Genomic DNA, 25,925 nt, shown 5'->3' with positions numbered 1-25,925 from the left:
CAAAGAACTAGAGGAAAAGGCCTACCTACCAATTTAAAAAAGAAAATCTGAATATGTCTTTGATTTCTGGACCAAAAGACAATGAGTCATCAATGCATCTAGCAACAACAACAACAAAAAAAGTATAAATGAATGTGTGTACATGCACTTGTAATCAAGTGTAGAGTGTAACAAGCAACCTTTATTGAGAAATTCATTTTTTCTTCCTCGACCAGTTCTTGTTATGTAATATATTTGTCATGTTTGGTTTTGGTTCTGACTACTGCAGGCAGACACCAAGCCAGTCAGTCGTCGACCCAGAAATAAAATTGTCGGTCATAGTCAGCTGCAAAGAATACTCAAGAAGAATCAGGTGAGTGTCGCTTTGCCATTGTATCAGTCTGAAGGGAGGGGAAAATAAAGTGAAGTTTGAGATGCAAGGAGATAAATGGTCACATAGGAGGAAATTCTCATGGGAAAGGCAAACACAGGAATCAAGCATCTGAAAGGCAAAGACCAGGCATGTGGGGTTTTAGATCTGATTACAATGCAGAATGTACCTCTGTTTGTCTATTCACACTGGAGTAAAGTCATTTTATGTTGTTTTAGGTTTGGCAGGCTAGCTATATACAATGCTTTTCTATTTTAGCTGATGACCTTTAGAGATTCTTTAAAGTCAAATGCACAGAATGGTATAAGTTTAAAGAGAAATAAGGAGTTTTTTTTTTCTTTTAGCGGCAAAGTGACATTGGTTGCAATCACTTATGTAATACATTCACAAATTTTCTCATTGGATTGTACATTGGTATGATCAAGATATCATGTTTTTGGTTGATGAGTTGGCAACTGCCCCCCTGAAAGTCATCATCACATAGTTATTACAACACAACAATAAGTTGAAAGAAACAAGCTGTCTATTCCTATTTCATTTCAAAATATTAAGATTTAGTGAAGATTTGTGAGCAGAGCAAATTGGCTCTTGATCTGATGACATGAATGTGATTATGTTTATCATCATTATTATATTTTCTCCTTATTGTTTGTTATTATCATCATCATCATCATTATATTTTCTCCTTATTTTGTGTTTCTTTTTTGGTCATGCACAGAGCTCAGCTCAGCATCATAAACTGCTGAAGGTGAGAGAAACACTTCCTGTCTTCCACCGCAGGGCGGAGTTCCTGGAGAAGGTGCACAGGGACTCCATCGTCATCGTTGCTGGGGAGACGGGAAGCGGGAAGAGCACGCAGATTCCTCAGTTCCTCCTGGAGGTTTGTGATCAGAGAGGATCTTTGGTTTATAGAGGGATGGTGGTGGCCCTCGGGGTCAACTGGGCATGATAGTCAAGGGAGGGGATGAGGCCGCCTCTTTCAGAAAATGGGTTCTCTGAGTTAGACCATAACAAATAGTTCTTAGAAGACAGTTTAAGATTTGTCCAATTGTGTCCATTCAGCATGTCAAAAATCGTGATCATGTGAAAGGGGCTTTACAGGGATGGCAAGGGGGAAGGATGAATTTTCTGTTACATATAGTCTTTTTTGGTAAGATGCAGAACTTGGATGTTACAGACTAGGCAGCTTCGTGTTCATCAAAAAGGAAAACAAACAAATGAAACAAAACAAAGACCAAAACTATCACAAGAGAGCAAAAATGATCAATATGCACAGTGTAATGAAAAAGTGCTTGATCAGTGGGTTTTGGTTATTATTATTATTTTTTTTTTTACACCATCACACCCATAAAGAGAATGCATACAATTGATCATTCCTCATTTTCTGATGCAAGCAAATAATCGATGGTAAAGCTTCACATGAGCAGAACATGGCCACCGCAACAGTAGCGCAAAGACATGCTGATAGTCGAACACAATTTTCATTCAGTTCAGTTTATTTTTCCATCAAACAAGAAACGAAACAAAACATAATATGAAACAAAGCATACAGGAAAAAACACATTTATTTCATATCTGTGGAGCTAATCTACACATGTAGACATTGCAGCAATCATTGATGCAAAGCAAAGAAATTTAAAACCCAAATCTTGTTCTTGTGTGTGTTTCGTAGTCTGTGGCTGGTTACGATCGTTGATTATTTTTGGTTTGTGTGGACATGTTCTGATTAGAAAAAAAAAGAAGAATGAATTATCATCTTGTTGGTTTACAGGATCTCATATTGTCAGGCAAGGGTAGTAATGGCCTTGTTGTATGCACCCAGCCACGGAGAATCTCAGCCATGAGTCTGGCCCGAAGAGTCTCCGACGAGCTGGGGGAGAGGGCACCAGGGTCAAAGGTACTGTGCCATAGACATGTCACTGAATATTCTTCCCTTTCTATCAGTCGAACTAAAAGAGTATTACTGTGATCCAACATTGCACTGTTTCATCCATGCTGTCCGTGAAATCAGACTTGAATCGATAATGACTTGCGCAACAATGACTTTAGGTCACATCACACCGAGTTATGAGCATGTTGAATGGTAATATGAGGCTACACTGGTAAAGTGGATTGTAATGGAAGGCATGATGAGGCTATTTGTGATGCGCTCCGTCGGAATGAGTCAAAAGTCGCAAAAAATGAAATCGTAGTTATGCCTATATGTGAATTCTACAGACTCTAAGCTTTACACTGATATGTAATACAACTCATTTCGATATCCCTATAGATCATAAAAACGAATATAAACTACGTTTATGATGTCAGTCCATTTTCTAAATAACGGAGAAAATCACTCTCAAAGTTCAGGCTACGTTCAAGCTTACAACCTGTTTCTTTCACGGGACGAAACAATACAGCAGTCCTGCTTAGCGACGGCGTTTACGCTCCATCGCACGCACTACCGTATAAGGCGATAGCTTGGGTATGTAAGATAATTAACCAATCGCAGGACAGGTCTGTCATTAACGATTCTGACCAATACGGCAGTCCGAATGTAAACTTCGGCGCGTTTGTGTCCGTGCCGCTGCCGCTGCATGAATGAGTCGGTACGCGTTGTGTGTCGGCTGCGTTGTGGTTTGCCGCAAGTTTTTAACTCACAAACAATAGGAAACAGTGAAAAGAAAAAAAAGGCACGCAATGCGTCTTACGAGAAGCGTCTTTTAGCGAGGGCGTTGATCGCTTCCATTCTCCTCCGATGTTGTTGTCAATGGAAACTAAAGAGGATGCGTTTAGTAAGCAAGTACCAATACCTAAATAGAACCTGAGAACCTATTGTAGGCGGGGGTTCAACAGACAGCATCGGTAGAAAAAGTCAATGAAGTTAATTAACGATAGTCGTCTTTTGAGATCGTGTTCTTTGCGTGTACTAAAAACCCTCAAATTACGCACATGGTCGTAATGTTGCAGAGCATCAAAGACTGCTTTCGCGTCTGTTCTGCCTCAGCTGTATATACAGCCGTAACATTCTGAATTCCCGCCATATTAGGCACATTTCCTTTATAGGCGTTGCGTGCACAGTAATTATTGCTTATCACGCTTGCCAATGCTACACATATTATACGTATCAGAAGCAAAGGGTGATGTAGGCTTGACAGCTTCACGTTGGGTTTACAATGATTGTATCATAAATATACTTCTTATTCTCAGTCACTTTTGTAATACCATAGCATATAAAAAACCATTAACTTGCAGCTTAAGCTGAATGTTTTTTTTAACATCACATTGGCAGTTACAATCTTTTTGCATTTGAGAAGTGGAGTATAGATAATAATACTGACAAATATTCGGAATTAATACTTAGGCCTTCTTCATTTCGTTTTGTATTCACAAACCTTATTAGAAAAAAATGATTGCTTGATTACTTCGGGTAAAGGAACCACCGGCAATGACCGGAAAGGAACCGCATTCAATTTTCTTGTTAACGAACCTAAGCTAATAGTGAACCATATTTCATTGTGTGATTAACGAACCTTCCGAATAATCAATTGTATTCCCCCCTCCCCCAAGAAAAAAAAAAAAACAGTTCAATGTCATGCGTTGTCAATAGTGATAAAAAGGCCCGTTTTTATTTCGTAGTGTGTCTCAGTACTCCTGTGCTTATTTGTAAGGGTGTGCCTCTCTCAATGATTGCGATTGATGTTCAACTATTTCTTTCACGCAAGCTTGAACAGGAAAAAGCTAAAATTCAGGCAAGGAGACGAGTTTTCTTCCATGAGATGCAATCATTAAGACACACATCTATTCCCGAAAGTTGTGTGATTGCTTATGTGCTAAAGAATTGTGTCCATTACATGAATCAGGCACTATACAAAACGGTTGAAATCTACTGAAAGTCGAACTTCGTTTTCTTTTAATTTCATTTCCATTTCAAGCGGGGATAGACTAGAAATTAGTTTGTCTTTACTGGCAGGAGACATTACAGTTTTCCAGTACATGCTCCGCATTTAAACAGTCGCCATATTTTCGTGGTCAGAAGCAGATAATGGACACATGATATATTATAAAAATACAAATACAAAACAACGAATACGCCATATGTACAAACATTATGAACTTCAATGAATTAAACTTATCTGTGACATTCTGCATAAAAAACAAGCACGCCGATTAAATGACATTTGAATAGAATTAATAGAACACACAGCGATCATGCGTGGCAGATCAAATCAAGTTCAATTGGTGAGAAAGCTAAATGAAGTTAAAAAGTTGACTTCTTTTCGTTTCTCTTTCAATTCATGAAAACAGAATTACATTGTATATCTATTGAAGAGGATTGTCTCTGTTGCGACCGATCGCCATACACTGTTAGTCTTCTGCGCTAATCCGAATCCCTAAATACTTTAATTTTTGCTTGATAATGTAATAACCCTGCATGCTTATAACTTTATAAAGGACTCGCAAATTAAAAGTTTCAAACCGTATACTAAAACATTAGTACACGGTGTATTAAAAAAAAAAACATTTTGAATGCGTTGTGTGTTAGCATGTTAATAGCATCAATCTGCCTTTTATTTTCCGTACGTAAAGCGCACAGAAACGTAACCAAACGTTACCAAATACAGTGAAATGCATTGTACGGTGTGGTACTATCATTAGAAGTATATCCCATTCCTTTTTTTTAATTTGCTGGAAGCAGTCGTCAAACCATGTGTCATTTTCGTAGCGACATCACTTAGGAATTAAAATGTATGAAGATAATCGTTACTCATTTATTTTGCGCTACTATTATAGCATTTACATTTTTCAACTTTTATTGACATGCAGTATTACGTTACTGTATGGTTACGATTACGAATGTTGGTTATGAATTCAAAAGACTGGTTTATTAATCGAACTATAAAGGTAATAGCTGTTTTGAAAGTAGTTCGATACAAGTTCAAAACGCAATCGAAGTCATCGTCATAGGGGGAACTGATAGCTCTAGAAAACTTGTTTAGGCCAGTAAAGATTGCCGTATGCAATCTTTGTAGAAAGTATTTTGAGAAATTATATAAAGAATTATTTGTTTTGATTATGTCAGGAATTAGTTTGAACTATGAGAATAAAAAGGCGCGGTTACCCAAACAATGTCGTAGGTCGATTAGACATGATGGGTAACTAGTGAATTCATGACTTGACTAATTTTTACTGAATTGATGATCTCTTCTGTAAACCATGAGTTATGTCTTGTAGATGATACCTCTGTAATCGTAGTCAAAATTCTTTTGAGCGATGAGACGAAAACCAACAAACAAAATGCCGTGTATCATCGCTCGAGATTCCACCATTTGGCGTCACCCGACCAACAATAAGTGGCAAATCAAATGGAATGTTATGTTTTGGGACAGCAGACTGTGTTACGATTTTTAAATGTTTCGAGAAATTCTTTTAAAAAAAAGAGAAAATGAGGCAAAGAAATTAGAAAAAAGCACGTAAATGCAGGCGATCATGTTTGATAATCAGAGTAAGAGATTACACTCGGCCGTGCGGATGTATATGATTGCCTTATTTACATGTTTGATTTCTGTAAACTATGTTATATTTAGATTTAAGTTCCCTTCCCTCCTTGATAAAAGTTGTGTTGGGTTTTCGCTATAGGCATTTATTAGAAAACACTGTAAAAACGACAGCAAATGCCTACTATACATCAAGAGATGACCTATACATACATGAAACGAAAATTCTGTACGTTCTAATATAATGCAACTGCTTGTTTGTTTGTTTGTTTGTTTTGAACTACCATGGTCTTTGTCGGGGGAAAGATGAAGAAAAGTAGTAGAGTGTATCACTCTCAAATCCGGATGATTGCGATAAGTGTGTATCCCCGCCCTTTCTATACAGGTAAGCTTGGTATCCTATTATAAAAGCCTGCATATGTCACGCAGAAGAACTGATTCCGCAATCACTTTTAACCTTTCATAAAATTCACGTTTTAAGATAGTAACGGTAGCTTGTAGGAGATAGGGAAGTTAGCGTCCCTGACTGTGGTTCTGAACACAAAAGGGGACTGAAAAATTCTTTTACAAATTTGCAGACATAATGCCGATCCTCCAACACTGTCGCTCCATTCCGTCACTGATTCTGCTATCAACGGCGAAGAAAGAATACTGGTTGCGTGATTATCCACCCCTTGATAGCAGGAAGTTTACCTTTCATTGTTTAAGGCTTCGTTGATGCGGGGTTTACTCGGATACAAAGCGTGAACAGTGTCGTCCGAGTTCTTTCATTCGAAATTCCTCAGAATACGAAATTCAATGGGCAATTAGCGCTGCTACTTCGCAAAGCTGTTAGCCAAATTCTTTGCAGACTTGACCTCTCACATGTAAGCTACACGCAATACACGACAAACAGCTATCAATACAAACATTCTGATTAAAAAACAAAACAAAATGAAGAAGCACACTTTTGAGTAGCGACACAGCTTTCTGTCCCTTTCTCAAATAGGTCCTACTTCTAATAAATACACAGATGACAAGGGTGAGAATATCATCCAAAGGGAACACGAGCTATTTGGGCATTAATAATGTTTGTCTTCCGATTTCTCTCCATGCCGTCACGGCCCAAACCATCATAAGAAATAGGGCAATAAGTTTTATTAACCAGGGAAATAATAGTACGCATTACATACATTTGGCGAATTATCACATGCATTGTCGACTTTATAAAAACGAGAATGATTGACAACTTAGACCTTACTATATCTCCAGAGATGAACTTAAAACAGCAAGTCACATACCAGGGAACGAAAGTTATGATTATTTGAATGAATTCATTAATGATGCCAATTAATAACCGTTATAAGAGTACACACACGCATAAAGAGGTTTCAAGTTCGATATGTGATAATAATTGTATTAGCTCATAGATAAAGTATCATAAATTTTGCGTGATCGTTGAAATTAAGTTTTCAGCGCTATTTGTGCGTCACATCAATCACCACTTCATGAAATGGAGTGCATGTATCAAACGAAACTCGCTGGTCATGCAATCGATAGCCTTGGTCAGCTCACTATTATTGCGTAATACTAAAGCCCTCGCCGCTTGGCCGCCGACGCCGCCGCGCGCACCATGCTTTGTTTTGTCTTTAATGGGGTTAAGAGCAATGCCTCATTAGCATACACCCTGGCAACGGAGGCGGAGTCTCGATCGGGCAAGAACAATAGGTGCGAAACGCAACGCAAAGGCGAGCGTTCGAAAAAAAATGTAACCGAAAAAAATTGTCTCAGAAAAACTGTGATTTGGAACACTTGTACTCATTTTTACACGCTGAAATTTTCTGTACAAACAGATAAAACATCAAAGAATCAAAATCCGTCATAAAAAAATTTCGACCCGAGCAGTGCTTCCCCTTCATTTTCGGCTCATTACGGGAAAACTCCCCGTGCGACTTATGACTCATTTTGTTGGAGCGCCACACATTTGCCCTACACAGACAACCTGATACCCTGCACACCAGAAAATCCACCATTTTACTTAGTCCTCTATTAACTAAAGTTTATATGTCTCTATCTTTCAACCACCATGTGCAAAGTGTCAATGAACATTGAGCAATGTGTTGAAGTCGTCTGAAAAAAACTGACACAAAGTAACACTCAAATGTAGTGTCGTCAAGTTTGTAATGTCTGCAAGCCTTCTATTTGTTTACAGTAATTCAGATGGGCTACACCAGTATTTGTTTCACATCACATAACTGCATCTTATGTAGATCTTTGATTATACTGTGTGAAGAACTGTCACCATCTCTTCCAAGTTCCTCCCACCAGACCCCCCCCCCCAGCCCCTCCCCCATCCAACATCCTCAATAACCACATTGCTAGATTGCAACCAGGAACATTATGACCAGGTTAATTCCACCAAATGATAACCAACAGGTAAAATGATAACTGGGACTGGGACGATTTCCCCCCAGAACACTGAAATCACCCACTAATGTAAGCGAACCAGGCTAATATAAACTTCCCCTTCCCACATGTGAATCTTGAGGTTCCTGCTTTAAGTCCCAGGAAGAAGCAATCGTGCCCCAAGGCAAGACACTTAATCTTAATAGTACCTTTTTCGTAATATGGCACTGAAAGCTATCCGTCCTGTGTTCGCTTGCTTTATGAACAGTTAATTGCTTCCGTAGGGGGCCACATAAACCAAATCCAAACTCAAAGAAACAAACCAGTTTCATAGAACCAAAGTCACTTTATGAACGGTGATCGCAAGGTATTCCTGTGATCACATGACTGCAGGACACCCTCTGTGGCTACCAGATCAGGCTAGAGTCGAGGCAGACGCGCACCACGAGGCTGCTCTATTGCACCACCGGGGTTCTGCTACGCAAGCTGCAGCTGGACCCCGCCCTGAAAGATGTCTCACATATCGTCATTGATGAGGTACTTTAAAATGTATATTGGCTGTAGTTGATGCAATATCAACAAGCTGTGATCAGATCAATCATGAAAATGGTGTTTATTGTCATTTGTATCCCAGACAATTTCAATAGCTTAAAGTGATGAGAATCAATTAATAGCATGTGAACAATTACAGTGGTGGCTGTAGTAGAAATAGTAGAAGTAGTAGGAGGAGGAATATCAATAGTAGAAGTAGTTGTAGTGGCATCATTGTAGTATATTAATAATAGTAGTAGAAGTGGTAGTTGTAGTAGTAGTAGGTAGTAGCTGTAGTAGTACTTTGCCTACTAACAATATAATTAGTATTAGTGGTAGTAGTGACAGTAAGAGCAGTAATAGTAGTAGCAGTAGTAGTAGTAGTAGTGGAAAGAGATTTCACATTACAGATAGCTTTAGTATTGTAGGAGTAGTGTCAGCTTTAGCAGGAACAGAAGCAATAAGGTACAGTGTATTTGAACTGTATGAAAGTATTCCCATTGCAACATTGTAAACAGAAATGTTGAATAATACCTTGTTGAATTCCCATAAGATTGTATCTGTGATAGTAGCACCATACTGGTGCCATCTGCAGACTTGAAAGTGACAGGTAAAGCTAAAGTAGCATACTGCATTCACATCAGCAGCTGCCACAGGAAAAATGATGTAAAAAAACATAACAAAACAAAAACGCCGTGCTTGTAATGATAATGATAATGAATAACATGTATATATCACTTAATACTGATGTTTCTAAGCGTATTAATCCAGAAAAAAAATATTGAAGTAAAATACAGCATTATGTACATCTGATATAACAACAACAACAAAAATTAGGATTGAGTAAATAGATAAGTTTTCAGCAATGATTTAAACTTATCAACACTTTTAGCATTACGAATATAGAGAGGGAGAATGTTCCAAAGAGATGGAGAAATAACAGAAAAATATTATACAGGATTCTCATCTCAAATTTCTCATGTAATAACACCACTTCACAACTCCTTGGCAGGTGCACGAGCGCAGCGTCCAGTCCGACTTCCTCATGGTCATCATGCGGAAGCTGGTCAGGGAGCGGTCCGACCTGAAGATGGTGCTCATGAGTGCCACCCTTGACAGTGAGAAGCTGTCCGCCTACTTCTACCACTGCCCCATCGTCTCCATCCCAGGCAGGACCTTCCCCGTCCAGGTACTTAGCCCTCTGTGTCCTTTGTGTGCTGATTGGCACAGAAAACCCCCATAGTGTTGTACACACTGTCCAAAGTCCCTGGCATAGAAAGGGTTAAAGGGATGGTATAGTTTCATCTGAGACATGGCTACAGGTTTCTAACTTTCTTAGATGAGATAATGACAAACCTCTCATGAGATATGAAACAGCGTGTAATTCTAAGAGGAATTCAACATTTATTTGATGAAAGTTTGTTTTGAAATGGCCAAGATATCCAAAACAAAGCAATCGTAATAACATTGACAGGCCACGACTTTTATTAGGATCTCTTTGTTTTACCCTGTTTTATTGACATCTCAGTTATTTGAAAACCGATTTTCATCAAATAGACTTTTGATTCCCCTTAAAATTGTACGCTCTTTAACATTTCATAGAGTGGTTTCTGAAAATCTCGCAAAACGTTACAGTCTGAATCCTCACCTCAACCAGTACTGTACAGTCCCTTTAACCCTCTGAGTGCTATCAAGTGCTGATTGGTACAGAAAACCCCCATAGTTTTGTACACACCACTCAAAGTCCTTGGCATAGAAAGGATTAATAGCAGTCACCTTGACCACTTGTCTACAATCAAGCAAAAACTATCTGATTTTACTGTGTGTGTACATATATCATTTGTCAGTTATCAACCAAGGAACTAAAGATAGAATGCCATACTTGTGCAGGTTTTGTTGTGATTAAATTTATTCATTCTCCGCACATCATTTAAATCACTAGGATATTTTACTGTGTGTGTGTAAATTGATTGGTTGGCAATCAAAGAATGTAGATCGACAATGGTTCTGTAATCTTTATGTTTCTCTTGTACAAACTGTTGATATGCATGTGTGTGGGACAGCTACAATGTTAAACTAGACTTTGAAAACATGAAACAAATTCTGACAGAACAATAGAGTACCAAAGTGTGATGTCATAACCATTCATTGCCATGGAAACTGGTTCAAACAACCTCACCAGACCCGAGTGCTTACCGGTATGTGCACATCTGCTTCCAACCCAAGCTTTAGCAAAAGACTGCAACATTACCACTTAGGTACTCTATAGCCTTGCCTTGCAACAAGATGATAATTCTATCCAGCAGTCATAGGAAATTGCTCCTTAATCATCATCCCATAGCTGACACGCATCCTCCATCTTTGATCCTCGGTTTCAGGTGTATCATCTGGAAGATGTAGTGGAGCAAACCAAGTACATTCTCGAGAGCGACTCGCCCTACGCCCTGAGGTATGAATCGCTGGCGTCGGAGGACAGTGCTACGGTCGCTGTGACAACAAAGGGGGGTGAATCCAAACAGGTCAAGGTGCGTGTCATAGCATGGCAGATTGGACTGAATTGTGTATGACTGTTTTAAAACACATGAATCGCTTTGAGATGACATCCATGTTTTCTATGCCTATGCAATGGAAGTTGATTGAAATTAATGGAGATCAGGAAAGAGAAGCCATCTGGGCCCCATTTCATTAAAGATGTTAGGATAGCATCTCTTGCTGGAATGGCAACTTCCCATAGCAACAGCCAGTTAGGGAGCTGGATTCTCGTCGTGACCATGACAATTGCCATTCCAGCAAAAGTTGCTATCATATCAACTTTTTATGAAATAGGGTCCTGGTGTATCTATATAAATACAGCTAATGTATTAACGTATGTGACAAACAAATCAATATACTGACTTCTGTTTTGTTTTGACTTTTTTGGGGGAGTGGGGGGAGAATGAGCTGGTTCACAGTAATGATTTGAGCATGTGCAGATAAAGGTCATTGCAAGCCTTCTTTTGAAATTGACTTGTGATTGAAGTATTTGAAAAGCTGTATGGGTCCTTGTGAAAACTATGTTATAAATATTCATGTATGTGTACATGAACTAAGCGCATATCCGAAAGTCAAGTTGAATGTGTATTATTTTTCACCAAATTAACAAAAGCTGTTCATACAGCATTGTAATACATATAGATTACCATTTTCTGCTCTGCTGTTTTCAACTGCTCTTCTATTTCAATGATTAATCCATGTTTTGAAAAGTCTGTGGTGCAGAGGAATTTGCAAGCCATTGCTACAACTATGTAGCAATGATCTGGCTTATGCTTTGGTTTTTATATGAATACACATTGTATGAGACATTACAGGCAATGTAATAGCCTTATTAGGTGTCATTATCTGGCTTTGCAATGCAATTTAGCAGCATAGATTGTAGTTTGCCATGCAATTGACATTTGAACTGCCATTCCAAATTAGACATCCATAGCACTTCTACAAAGATGGCAACAAAGATTAGAATGTGAGGCAGTCTATCCTTTCTTTAAAGTGGGTTTCTGCCTGTAACTTTCTGGTCAAATAAGGTAGGCACTAAATTCTTTGGTATTGCTCAATAAAATCATCATAACAGCTTACCAAGATGTTCCTCTTGAAGTTCGAATATTTTGTCTCTTGGTATTTGCCAATATGTTACAATGGATTTTTTTTTCATACCTTTATTTTAATGTTTTCCACATGTAGCTGGCTTGGGAGACCAATGATGTGAATAATATGGATGAGGTAAGCAAAACAAATTTTGGCCAAAAAAAAAATTGTTCCGTTGTACAATAAATGTAGATTCTATTCAACACTTTTGTGATATGATCAGAGGAAGTCTCAGCTGGTAGTGTATCTGCCTTTCAATCAAATGGCTTGTGTGCAGGCTTGGGTTTTAATCCTAGTGAGTCTTTTTGAGCGATGTTGTATGTAGAGGCAAAGCACTCTTTTCCTAAGACAGGACATTAAACATGGAGGTTCCCTGTGTGAGAGAGTCACAACCCAAGCATGTAAAAGATCCCGCTTCATTGATTCATCACAAAGGAGCAGGGTGCATAAACCGGTGATGTGGTCCACCCCAAGTATGTATATCTGGACCCCATGGAAGACCAGCAGCGCTATGATAGTACAGCTGAATATGGGCTATCCAGTCATCCTGTCCTGTACTGATGGAAAACGAATACCAAATGAGATCGGTAGCTACACAATACACGGATATGAAATGCAGACTGTGTTCATATTTATTGTGGCTGAAGATGCTTAAAAAAAAAAAAAAGAACAAAAATGTGGGCTATGTGGTGAGAGGAATGTCAACTCAATGCTGGTTGTATGCTCCAAGACCATGTGTACAAGCCCGCTTTTGTTTTGGGTAAAATGTGGATTTATTCATGTTTACCATTGTTTACCGTAACTCCAGAGTGGTATAGATCCTGACACATACAGCAAACGCACACGGCAGGTGATAACCAGACTAAATCCAGACATCATCAATATGGACCTTATCTTGGTGAGTGCAGCACATTACCATTGTTTACTTTAGCTCATTCTGTTTGTCGAGTACTGTATGTGCCAAATATTTCGCGAGGTTTTTATTTTCCGAATTTTGGGAGTCAGGTGCTCGTTGTATTTGTGAAATTAAAGGTACACGAAAATAATGTCTCTGGTTCCAATATGAATGTGACGCACACATATACATTTCTCTGTTCAGTACAGTAGGCCTACTCCACGATCACAAATTGAACCACTTGCAAAATTGTCGGGAAGTCCCAATTTGTGAAAATTTAGACTCACTGAATATATGGCGTATACTGTGTGTTGCCAGAAGAGAGCAATTATAGTGAAAAAAAAAACTCAATTTTTCCTCCATGGACGAGATGAGCAGCTTTTGTGTTCTAATTGATGATTGATTTTTGTTAGTTTTCATGTGCAAGAAACACCTGTATTTGTACCATAGCACAAATCTTTTACCCAAGTTGTTTGTAAGTGGCATGCTGTGACCTGAGATAAATCAGATGGTCAAAGTGTTTCAAGGATTTGCACTATGATTTGAATAATACGGCGGTCAATATTTGTTATTTAAACTGAACAATAATTCATACTGTATGCGCCATATAGGTTAGCGATTGTAATTTATTTATTTTTTTTTTTTTTGGGGGGGGGGGAAACAGAACTTTCTTACAATTTCATGGATGGTTAGATTTGCTATCATGTGGTACAGCAAAGGACGGAGAAGTCCCAAAATGTGCACATCCAATGCTCAGAAGGGGCCAAGACATATAGACCTACTACGTGTAAAATGTATCATCACATACATTTTTCATGTACTGTGTACTGTGTGCCGGTAAATGTTCAGGTGTGTGCCAAATCGGGATCAGTGTTAATATTTTTGCGTGTTGTCAAATTTGTGTGTAGCACCACTATGCGAAATTCATGTAAATAAAAACCCCACAAATATATGGCATACTCACTACTGCCACAAGAAATATACAACCTCATATCACTTGCTGGCCACATGCATAGGCTCACACAGAAATCAATCAAACTGGCTAGCAATTTTCTACAGCTGTGGAGTGGCTAAAATGCAAACAAACAATGTCAGTATTAATGTCGTTGTCCTATAAACTCTCAGTGGGCAAAACTTTTACATAGGGGCAGTGCTTACAAGTTTACAATACTAACATGGTCAAATGTTGTTGCCTCTATGTCATTCTTTGATTTATGTTTAGTATCAATGCCATCAAAATGGAATTCAATATGCCTGGGATATTAGAAGGTATCGATAATTTAAAGAATTAACTGTCCTGTTATTCTATGCCATTCTCGTCATGCAGCAGTCATATAACTTTTGGATGTTATAGATAGAACTAAACAAAAGAGAATGCAATGCAAAATACTGGTACATGTTGTGGTACCAAGCAGTAATCTGGTCTGATGCTAATGTGCGTGGAGAGGGAGAAAAAACCAATGCTGATTTCATCATGACCTTGGTCTGTACAGCTTACTGCAACAGTTGATGGCTTACTGCGACATTTTGACAGAATGCACCCACTTCGACATGGTGCTTACCCACTCTTGAAATATGCAGCTTGGCAAAGTAGTAAGAGCACTTGAAGGGCAAGCTCCTGATCACTCTTTCTTTGTTTATCACTCAGGATCTCTTGAAGTACTTGGAGAATGTGCCCACATTCCAGTCAGTAGAGGGAGCTGTGTTAATATTCATGCCAGGCTTGGCCCATATACAGGAGCTGTATGAGCTGCTCCAGTCCGATCCCATGTTCTCCAGGCCGGACAGGTATCTAACAAACTTTAAAGTTGTAATCTATGGTAATCACAAGTATGGTTTACTCGGGGTTGCCTTTGCAGAGTGAACACTTCTTTTTCTGGAACACCCTTGGTAATTCTAGATGCTGGTATTGCCAAGTGCCATATCACGCTGTAGACATGGGTCAATCAAGATGTTATAAGTAAAGCACTCTTTCTAAGGATGCACTGGTCAGGAAGATGATATTATCACAGCTGCAATCCTTCATTGAGCGAGCAAGAACAAACTCCATATACTACATTAAGCTGTGGCTGTACCCAAACGTACACAACTTTGATAATAAAGTAAATTCTTAATGTAGATAATCAGAAGCACTGAAATGAGTATTAAACATGCACGCTCTTTAATTTTTGGCTGATAAATGGGAGTGCAAAAAGTGGGCAGCAAAAAATCAAAGCTGCACTGCCTGTTATCTTGTGGCAGATTTTACTGATAGCCGTGTGCAACTGTGAGGTGCACACTGCATGAACCCAAACAAATGCTGTGGTTCACTGGGTCATCTGCACAACCAATCGAAGAGAGGTTTCATTGTATGGCAATACAAAGTTTTACCAGCTCATATCATAGTTCAAAAACCCATTTTATGAAACAGTGCGCAGATTTAAGTTTGTAATGTTGGTGGAGATGCAGCTTACTCTCAGATATTCACAATGTCCTGCGACTTGCACTCAGCTAAGTCCCGTGCATCTTTGCACCATAGCAAATACCCATTTGTAGTGCGCTGCATCTCCACTACCACAATTTCACCTGTGCATTATTTGATTAAAACCTCTTGTACTTGGGATCAAAACTACACTTTCCTATTTCCACCAGGTACCTCGTTCTTGCTCTCCACTCCGACCTATCCTCGGAGAACCAGAGTGCAGCCTTCAACGTGCCTCCTCCAGGCGTGAGGAAGATCGTCATAGCAACCAACATCGCTGAGACGGGCATCACCATCCCAGATGTGGTCTTTGTCATAGACACGGGCAGAGTCAAGGAAAATAGGTCCATAAACTTCGTTCCATGTTTCTTTTTCCCCAAAGTATATCAATTTAAGCGTCAAAGGTGCACAAGTTCATTGATTCTGTTCAGGGATAACGTAAAAGGGAAGGTACAGTATTGGTGGAGATGAGAATTGGGCTTTTAACTCTTTGCGAGATACCAAGAAAACACTTATGATATAGTACAGAGCATACCACTTTAAGAGGAATTCAAAGTTTATTTGATGAAAATCAGGTTTGGAATGACTGAAACATCCAAAAACAAAGTATAACAAAGCGATCGTAATAAAGTGTGGGTCCCACACTTTATTAGAATCGCTCTTTTTGGATATCTCAGCCATTTGAAAACCAATTTTCATCAAATAAACGTTGAATTCCTCATAGAATAACATGCTCTTTCATATTTCACAAGAGGTTATTATTTCACACAAAAATGTTAGAAACCTGACATTAGGTCTCAACCAAAACTGTACGATCCCTGTAAAATGTGTTTGACCATACGATGCTAAAATTTCTTTTCTTTTTTTTCTTCAGGTGTCCTTCAGAAATATTAATGAATATCAAGTGCTGAGAAAGACAGGAACAATATAATGCTTCAAAGCAGTGATTTGAACATCTGTGAATACTGTGTGAAACACCTGTATTTAGCTGGACATCAGTTCATGTTTTCCTGTGCTAGATTATTGCATTAATATTTTTTGTCACTGCATGTAATAATCACTTACATATTGTAGCATAAAACCTAGAATTGATCGTAAAACAGAACATGTTTACAGTTGATAGGACACTTTGCACATTTTTATCGACACTGGCAGGTACAACGAACGTAGCCAGATGAGCTCATTGGAGGAGACATTTGTGAGCAAGGCGAGTGCCAAGCAGCGCCAGGGCCGAGCCGGTAGAGTGAGGGCGGGCTTCTGCTTTCGTCTGTACACCAAGCATCGCTACAGCGCCATGCGAGCCTTCACACAGCCAGAGATTCAGCGAGTAGCACTGGAGGAACTCTGCCTACACATCATGGTGAGAAAACGCTCAGACAGATTTCACATGTTTAGATTATGAAGACTTTATTCGTTGATGTCATGCCAAAATATCACAATGTATTGTTTGGTATCATTTGCAATTCATTTGCGTGGAAATCCTCTTCCGCAGGAGAATATCACGGATTGTTTTACTCATAGGAGAATGAAATGACTTGTTTGCAATCACTTTCTATCAATCCATGTTTATCTAGTCAGTGATTAGTTTTGAATAAGCTCTTACGACATTGAAACTTTAAAGGGAATGCAAACCCAAAGAGCAATGTGGATTGAGTAAAAGCATTAACATTAATAGAACACATCAGTGAAAGTTTGAGGAAAATCGGACAATCGATGCAGAAGTTATGAATTGTTAAAGTTTTGGTGCTGGAACCGCTGGGTGAGCAGACTACTAGAGGTTATGACGTATGAGTGGACAACAATATAAAGAAAATATAAAAGGAATTCCACAAAAAAAATCACTTTTATAGCAAAATGAAAGAGTACTTGACTACCCACTTTCAGAAAACGGGGGGAATAAGTGCTACCCCTAACATATGTCAGTATCAAGTTGATGGAATGTGTAATTTTCATGAAAAATGAATTTCTATTGAATTCCCTTTATATTTTCTTCATGTTGTAGTCCTCTCATACGTCATAACCTCTAGTATTCTCCTCACCCAACAGTTCCAACACCAAAACTTTAAAAATTCATAACTTTTGCATCGATTGCCTGATTTTCCTCAAACTTTCACTGATGTGTTCTACTAATGTTACTGCTTTCACTCAATCCACATTGCCCTTTGGGTTTACGTTCCCTTTAAACATGTGCGTATTACCACAGTCTGAAGTACTGACTAGATTTCATCAATGAAAGTAATTGTCTTGGGATACTATAGGGAGGCAAAATTATGCATTTCAAGCAGTAATCCCAGAAATATTTTTATTAAATTTTTTATATGCTGACAAGCAATGATAGTATATATTGTCGTGCGCATGGCAGATTGTCGTTAACACGCTTCCCTACACATGGCAGATTGTTAAGCTGCTTCCCTGCACATGGCAGAATGTTGTTAACCCTATGTGCACTCCCACACCCTAACGACAATCTGCCATACACAGGGAAGCGCTGTAACGACAATCTGCCATGCACAGGGAAGTGTGTTAACGACAATCTGCCATGCGCATGACAATATATTCTGCAAAATGTTGCACTATGACAATAAACTGCATTTGCCTTTGTGATTGAGAGAGATTTAATTTTCCACTTGTTTATCGTGTATCTGTAAGAACTCACTATTGAGGTGAGATGTGTTGTAAAATCTCCCTTGTGTATTATGGTATTTCCATCCCATCATCTTCACCAAGAAATGTTCCCTTGGTGACCCGGAGGACTTCCTCAAGGATGCCTTGGACCCTCCCCTGCCTCAGGCCGTACGGGCATCGATGGCGCTCCTCAGGGAGGTTGGGGCGTGTCTCGCCCAGAGCCCCACCCTCACCGCCCTGGGTCAACACCTGGCGGCCCTGCCCGTCAACGTCCGTATCGGCAAGATGCTCCTCTTTGCAGCCATCTTTGACTGCCTGGAGCCAGTGGTGTGTGGAAAAACTCTTTATCTAGTACACACATTCTTCTTTAACCCATTAAGGATGGGCTGATTTTGCTACAACATGCATTTCCCATAGACACTTGCCCCAGTATACTCAGGACTCGCCTCGACGGGTTAATTCTTCCTCTCATAAAGATTCTAATCATGGAATGTTTGATATGATTTGCCAGGCCAGAGATAGCACTACCTCACTCGCTTTCATTCCTGTTCTTATTCTATTCAATATTTCAATTATTTGGATGTACTTTTGTTTGGGTGTTTCTTCAATCGAGTGCAATAAGCCTGGAGATGTCAATAAACTGAATAATTTTGTCGTAGGCTTACGAAGATCATGGAATAGCCTTGATTGTAATAGCATATGACTACATTTATTGTGTCCATTTTCAGAGGAAACTTCTAACAAAATCCTAAATGATTCATCAAAATTATCTTGTTTCAGTTTTATTTTATTTTTGTGTGATGAGATGCAGAATTTTAAAAAAAAAGTTTTTGTGATTTTTTTTAACAAGGAAAGTCCTACTGTAACTACTGTGCAACAGTAAACCTAGAGTTGTGTGCGTTGGAGTCATTTTTCAACCATTATTCTGATTTATAAATCAAAGTGCCCCGTTAGTAGTAATGACGTACACAGAGATTGCCATACCACATGATTTGTCACATGGGATCAAAGCCATATGTTTGATTTGCAATTGTTCTGTGACTTGCAGGCAGTGATAGCAGCCGCCATGACGGACAAACCGCCATTCCTCGTCCCACTCGAGAAACGCAGCCAGGCTGACGCAGCCAAGCGAGCCATGGCTGTTGGCAACTCGGACCACATCACCATCTACAAGGCCTTTGCTGGGTGAGAATTGACCAGTGGTTGAGCTCCCAGGGCCAAATGGCTCAAAAAATCAATTTGATAAGCTTCTTGTTATGAGTTGGTACCAGTTCACTGGTTACTATTCAGTTGCTAGTTACTGTGGCTGTTTATTTGGAGAACCATCGATGTGCGATTTGAATAGTGAGCATGAAATTTAGTGTGAAATTTGAGTTCAACACAGTTCTAGTTACTCTCAATATAAAATTTTAGACATTAAATACATCAATTCTTCATTTAGCCGAGCATGATGTGACTTATACCCCAAAACAACCAAGACGGAAAAATGCATTTTCTACTGCTGTTTGTGATGGAAACGTTGCACGAACCAATAAATGAATTGATATGCCTTTCTCTTCCATTTTGTATTGGTGCCGATTTCAGAGCAGCTATTCTAAAGATGTGGATAGCTGTTTAAACTGCACCATAGAGCGAAGAGGAGTTGAGATATGATAATCTTGGTTCCTGGTTTGGTCAGGTAGATGGGACATTGACCTCACTGTCCCATTACACTTGCATAAGCCACACATGATTGTTTATTATTTGTCATGATGATATTTCAAATTTGATATTCAAAACTACGTTCTGTTATCTTAATTGCTGACATTCTTTTCTTCAGCTGTTTTTATTTTTTTTTATTGTGTATGTAAACACAAACTTGCAAAATAATCACAATTTCTTCCCTCAAACTTCTGTCTTGACTTAGCATCTTTAATGCTGCAGTACAAGAGTCACAGGAATTACTCTGAAATGTAGACAGTACTGATACAATTATTTGTAAATATGTTATATATTGTATAAAAAAGAAAAATTGCAGCAAACAAAAAACAACAACAACTGCAACAACAGTGCAAAGTGATTGAAAATTAGCATGGCAGACACATTCCCCAAAAGTAATGTCTTATTAACTTGCTTATTGTCTGCGATTGTGGTTGTTGCTCAGGTGGAAGGAGGCTCGGGGGAAGGGCAGAAAGGAAGAGGCTACCTTCTGTCGTGTGAACTTCTTGAGTAGGACAGCTCTGTTCAATATTCAGGTAAGACAGCTTGCCCTTTCAAGCTGCATGTGTACATGTAATACTGTATGAGATGCAATTTTTGCATACAGATATTCTCATGGATTGCTACTTGTCTGACATTTTATTATACCCCCGCCAAACGAAGTTTGAAGGGGGTATATAGGAATTAGCGGTCAATATATAGGAGTCAGGCGGTCGGGCGGTCGGGCGGTCGGTCGGGCGGTCGGTCAGTTGCAAATCTTGCGTCGCGAACTACTTCCTCAGTTTTCAACCGATTCCCATAAAACTTGGCACAGATGTGTGCCTTGGGTTGTAGATGTGCAAGACGTATTTTTTGACAGTACCCAAAAGTACGTTGCCATGGTAACGGCATGTTATGGGCAAAAATGGGTAAAAATCTTGCGTCGCGAACTCCTCCCACAGTTTTTGATCAATTTTTATGAAATTAGGTACAGATGTTCATCTGAATATGTTAATGTGCAAGACACATATTTCCGCAGTGGCAAAAAGTGCGTTGCCATGGTAACGGCATGTTATTGGTAAAATATAGGGCAAAATGCTTCATGGCAAAACTGCTTCATCAGTGTTCTTCCAATTCTCATGGAATTCATATTGAATGTTTGTCTTAGGATATAGGTCAGCATGACACATTTCTTGACAGTGACAAAAAGTATGTTGCCATGGTAACAGCTCACATATTATGAGCCAAAATGATGGAAAATTTTGTGTTGCGAACTACTTCCTCAGTTTTTGCCCAATTTCCATGAAATTTGGTACAGATGTGTGCCTTTGGTTGTAGATGTGCAAGACGCATTTTTCGACAGTACCCGAAAGTACGTTGCCATGGTAACGGCATATTAATGGCAGAAGATCAAGGAAAGATCTTGCGGATTTAACTACTTCCTCAGTTTTTTGACCAAAGCTTATGAAATGTTGTTTGGCGGGGGTATAACCAGTCGCTGTAGCGACATTTCTAGTTTTTTTAGAAATCATATTTTTTTTGTGCTGTTGTTTTTTGCACATTTTAATGTTCTCACAGTGTTATTTTCTGCATTTTAAAGGAGATTCGCGAAATTTGCAAAAATAAAACCACTGCGAACATTTCAGTTTGTACAGTATACAATTAGTTTCCCCGACAGAAGTGAAAAACTCAGTAAATGAATGGGGAAAATCAGACAATGATTTCAAAGATATGATTTTCACAATTTTGATTTATTGCATGCCCTCTCCTGTCTAGTTGGGAACCCTACAACCATTTATGAGGTCACAATTGCAAACAGATCAATACAACAACAACAAAAAAGAGGATGAATTTTGCAAATGTTTATATATTGGGAAGGCCCATTCTGTCACCTTGTTTCTGAGATATTAGATTTCAAATATTCCAAACGCCTTTTAGAGTAGCTATGTTATGTATTTATTCAATGTAAGGAAAAGAAAATCATATTTGTGATATTTACCTACTGTATATATCTTGTCATTTAAATTTGCACTTGCTGATTGTACATGTTGCACATCGTTTGGGAGGAAACTTCTCCTTTAAACAGGATGGTATTACTGCTACTATTCTAGTTGAACCTGGTGATTTTTACAGATGAGTGAACATACACATCAAACACTTGTCGTCTAAAAGATGGGGATAAAAAAATCAAAATCTGGTTTCTCACAAGACTACCTGGATATACAAGCCTACTGGCAAACCGTAGAACCGTCTTGTAGCATCATATACCAGGCAGGAATGCACAGCACATTACATTTACCGTGCTTGACAAACTGTACAAGTGTATTTGTAGAATCAGTACAATGGTGCTCCTTTACTGACACAACACACAAGATTGCATGGTAAACATGTTTACAGTTTGGCAAATTTTTCATGATTTTTTTTTTTATCATGCATAGTCCCATGATTTTTTTCCACATTCAAGATGACAATGTGTAGGCACATAGATCATTCCGGTGGGAATATTTTAAAATGAAACAGATTTTAACGACAAATTCGTATGAGGATAGAAAAATGTGTGTTGAGTGCTAGCTTCCCTCTCTGTTTCTTGTCCGTTGCAGGACGTAAAGCGGGAACTCATCCGCTTGGTGGAATCCGTGGGCTTTCTGCCCTCCGCGACCGACAAGGGCAAGAGTTCGGCAGCATCGCAGTCCAGTCAGCAGTCTGTGCAGAGCAGGATGGAGGTACTGGAGATCAGTAAAACGAAGTCATCCCACGGCTACAAGGAGCTGTTTCCCCTCACCGAACCAAACATGGCCCTCCTGAAGGCCGTCCTGACAGCTGGTGAGACTGTCCAATGATCAGATTAATTTCCAACCAATCCACGAAAGATCCTCCATGGCCAAACTCAGTCCTGTGAGGAAGAATGTTTGTAATCATTGTTTGAGGATGGGGAAGCAAAAAGGTAGGGAGAATTTGAGAGGTTTGGACGAACAGCAATAATTTCTTGAAAGTCTGAAGATGAGTTCATCATACAGCATGGCATCGTTGTGCTGGATGTGAATATTTATTAAATGCAGACTGGGCATACATCTAGCTTACATGTTTTGCATCATGTGTTTGATGATTGAAAACGCCATACAAGTAAAGCATCATCATCTGCCTGTGTGCAGAGAGTGGAGTCTCTATGTCAGAGAAATCAACATCCCCACCTTGCAGCGTGCAAAATAATGATTAATAGAATAGATGCCCAAGGAGGATGATTAGACAAGGGTTTGAAAAAATAATAAGTGGAAAACAATATTTTGTCGCTTTTCAGTCAAATTGGACATTTTGGGAGGTGTGTGCCATATATGTAAGTATGCTTTGATGTTCCTTGTAGGTCTGTATCCCAATGTTGCCAAGACGACGTACAACCCTCCACCTCACAGAGTGCAGGATTCTGAGGTCGTCTGCCGGGCTGAGACAACCAAGGGTCCCGTCACAGCTCACCCCTCGTCAGTCAACCACAGGCTGGCTACCAATGGCTGGCTGGTCTTCTCTGAGAAGGTTAGTTCCTCTCTCATATATAGTCCTGCGAAGTCCCATGTCACAGAGAGCAGGGCTGCACACTAACCCAATTTTTGTACTGGTCCAACCTGGTAGGATCAGAAGGTACCCAGTTTTTACCATTTTTTTACTGGTCTGGACTGTCGAACCAGTGCAAGTGTGCAGCATTGCAGAGAGACATGTTGTATTATTGTAGCAGTGATTGCAAATACCACAGCAAGAACTCACCAGAAATTGTTGTTTAGGCATTGACATGGAAACAACCATTGTCTTTTATTTGTTGAGACAGGATTCTGCTGACATTCTCCGTGATATGTTGCACGTGTGTTTTGTATTTTCATTTGCCGCATATATGGAATGTACATGTAGCAAGTCTAATTTTTCACAAATGATTTTGCAATTGGTTAAATTCACGAGCATGGAGTACAGAAGGCCCTACTGAATGGAGAAAAGTATGCGTGCACGTCACATTCATGTCTGGGTCAGAGTCAATATTTTCGTGTGTCTTGAATTCACGGAATGCACATGACTCGTTAAATTTACGAAAATAATAACCACGCAAAATATTCTGCCTATACAGTACCCTGACCATACTCCCATCTCATATGCTGTATGATATTTTTTTTTTTTCCGGTGGGCAGGTGAAGACTTCCAAGGTCTCCCTCCGTGACAGCAGCCTGGTGACGCCATACCCACTTCTACTGTTTGGAGGAGAGATATCCGTCCACCACAGGGAGCAGCTAATTAGCATAGATGACTGGATCACATTCCAGGTATGTGCATTTCGTGACACCTTGGTTCTAGTGGCATGTCATCCAAGTGTAAAACATATGTTATCATTTCTTTGCTCTGTGAGAAGAGATAAAACCAGGTTGATACCCACATTACACGTTTACTTTATAGATTTTTGATCAAGTATATGTATTATTATTCTATGCATGAATTTCATAGAAAGATAATGAACAGTAAAACACACAGCCTTTTCCTTTTCCTCAATTTGTTTGTGAATGACGATGCTAGGTAGCTCTTTATGTGAGAACATGTTTAGATAAATATTTTCTTTTCTTCTGCTTTGAAAGGCTTCTGCCAAGACAGCAGTGATCTTCAAGGAGCTGAGGCTTTTACTGAACGTCTTCCTAGAGAAGAAGCTTGCAAATCCATCTCTACAAATTCAAGGTGAGTACATTGTACAGTCTCCTTGGGCCAACAATGGAATGGAAATATAGTTTAGTGGGAGGTTTTTGATAGGAGGGATTCAGTGCTAATGTGATGATACCAACCTTGATGATGGTGATGAAAATGATAATGATCATTATTATAATTATAATAATAATAATGATGATGATGAAGATGATGATAATAATAATGATGATGATGATAATAATAATAATGATAATGATAATAATAATAATGATAATAATAATAATAATAATAATGATAATAATAATAATAATAATAATAATAATAATAATAATAATAATGATAATAATGATAATAATAATAATAACATTAATGATAATGGTAATAAAAATAGTAACAATTTAGTAGTAGAAGATGTAGTAGTAGTAGATATTACTGATAAGTCATTTGCTTGGGAATATCATAAAGCTTGTACCTAGTGATCACAAAGTAATATATGATTGCCTGTAGCCACTTCCACCACTCATTGTTTTAAATGAGACCCTACTGCAGACACAATGTCATTATTTCCTTTGCTGCAGACGAGAAGCCAATCATGTCTCTCGTGGAGTTGCTGAAGGCAGAGAGGACAAGATAACAGAGGAGCTGGAAACTTTGTGTGCATCTCATGGAGCCATGGAAGAATCGCTACAATAAATATATATATGTGACCGTGCACCTCAAAACGAACATAAAGTCGCACGCACTGATTTTGCGTGAGGACTGAAAATAAGTGAAATGGGTCAACCTAGCCGAACTTGACTTTTTCATATTTTCTGAAAGAGCGGGTCTTCTTTTACATTATGCTAAAATTTGGTATCATAAAACGGGCAGGAAAGTGTGTTTTTTAAGCAGTTTATCTCGAACATTTTTGGCAGAATAGTGTGATTAGGTGCGTCTTTCGAATCCCTTTTTCATTTCTGAAAAACCTTGTCCACACTCTTCACTTTCAACTCTAATAACGTTTGAAAAAAATAGTACCACTGCTTTAAAAGTTGGCATTAATTATGGACAGAATGTGTTAATGAGGCATGCTTAATTTCAATTTAATCTGATAATCCCTTCATTGTTGTTACTGTGGTGGTTTACTTCCTGTTTTTTGTCCCATTCATCGCACAGACAGCACGGTTTGGTAAAGATTAAGCGCTTGAATAGACACTGTACTTCAGAGCCTCT

The 25,925-nt window shown here is 39.0% G+C and overlaps 1 protein-coding gene across 1 annotated transcript in view; it reads left to right on the top strand.

Moving 5' to 3' along the window:
* LOC139744298 (ATP-dependent RNA helicase dhx29-like) overlaps positions 1–25,371 on the top strand; it is a 36,536-nt gene extending 11,165 nt beyond the window's left edge. Inside the window, 19 exon segments of the mRNA XM_071654745.1 lie at positions 269–352; positions 1,089–1,250; positions 2,142–2,267; positions 8,626–8,769; positions 9,776–9,952; positions 11,142–11,288; positions 12,481–12,519; positions 13,193–13,282; positions 14,928–15,067; positions 15,911–16,084; positions 16,896–17,100; positions 18,468–18,692; positions 19,414–19,550; positions 20,509–20,599; positions 22,643–22,865; positions 23,404–23,570; positions 24,212–24,343; positions 24,650–24,746; positions 25,292–25,371. Coding sequence (XP_071510846.1) covers positions 269–352; positions 1,089–1,250; positions 2,142–2,267; positions 8,626–8,769; positions 9,776–9,952; positions 11,142–11,288; positions 12,481–12,519; positions 13,193–13,282; positions 14,928–15,067; positions 15,911–16,084; positions 16,896–17,100; positions 18,468–18,692; positions 19,414–19,550; positions 20,509–20,599; positions 22,643–22,865; positions 23,404–23,570; positions 24,212–24,343; positions 24,650–24,746; positions 25,292–25,347 — 2,616 coding nt within the window. The 3' untranslated portion in view covers positions 25,348–25,371.
* Positions 25,372–25,925: the final 554 nt, after the last annotated feature.

Source organism: Diadema antillarum, unplaced genomic scaffold, assembly GCF_040938485.1.
Source record: "Diadema antillarum isolate AM-2024a unplaced genomic scaffold, OU_Dant_1.0 seq00001155_RagTag, whole genome shotgun sequence".
Classification (NCBI taxonomy): domain Eukaryota; kingdom Metazoa; phylum Echinodermata; class Echinoidea; order Diadematoida; family Diadematidae; genus Diadema; species Diadema antillarum.
The sequence above is the reverse complement of the archived record's forward strand: the minus strand, read 5'-3'. Positions and strand labels throughout refer to the sequence as shown.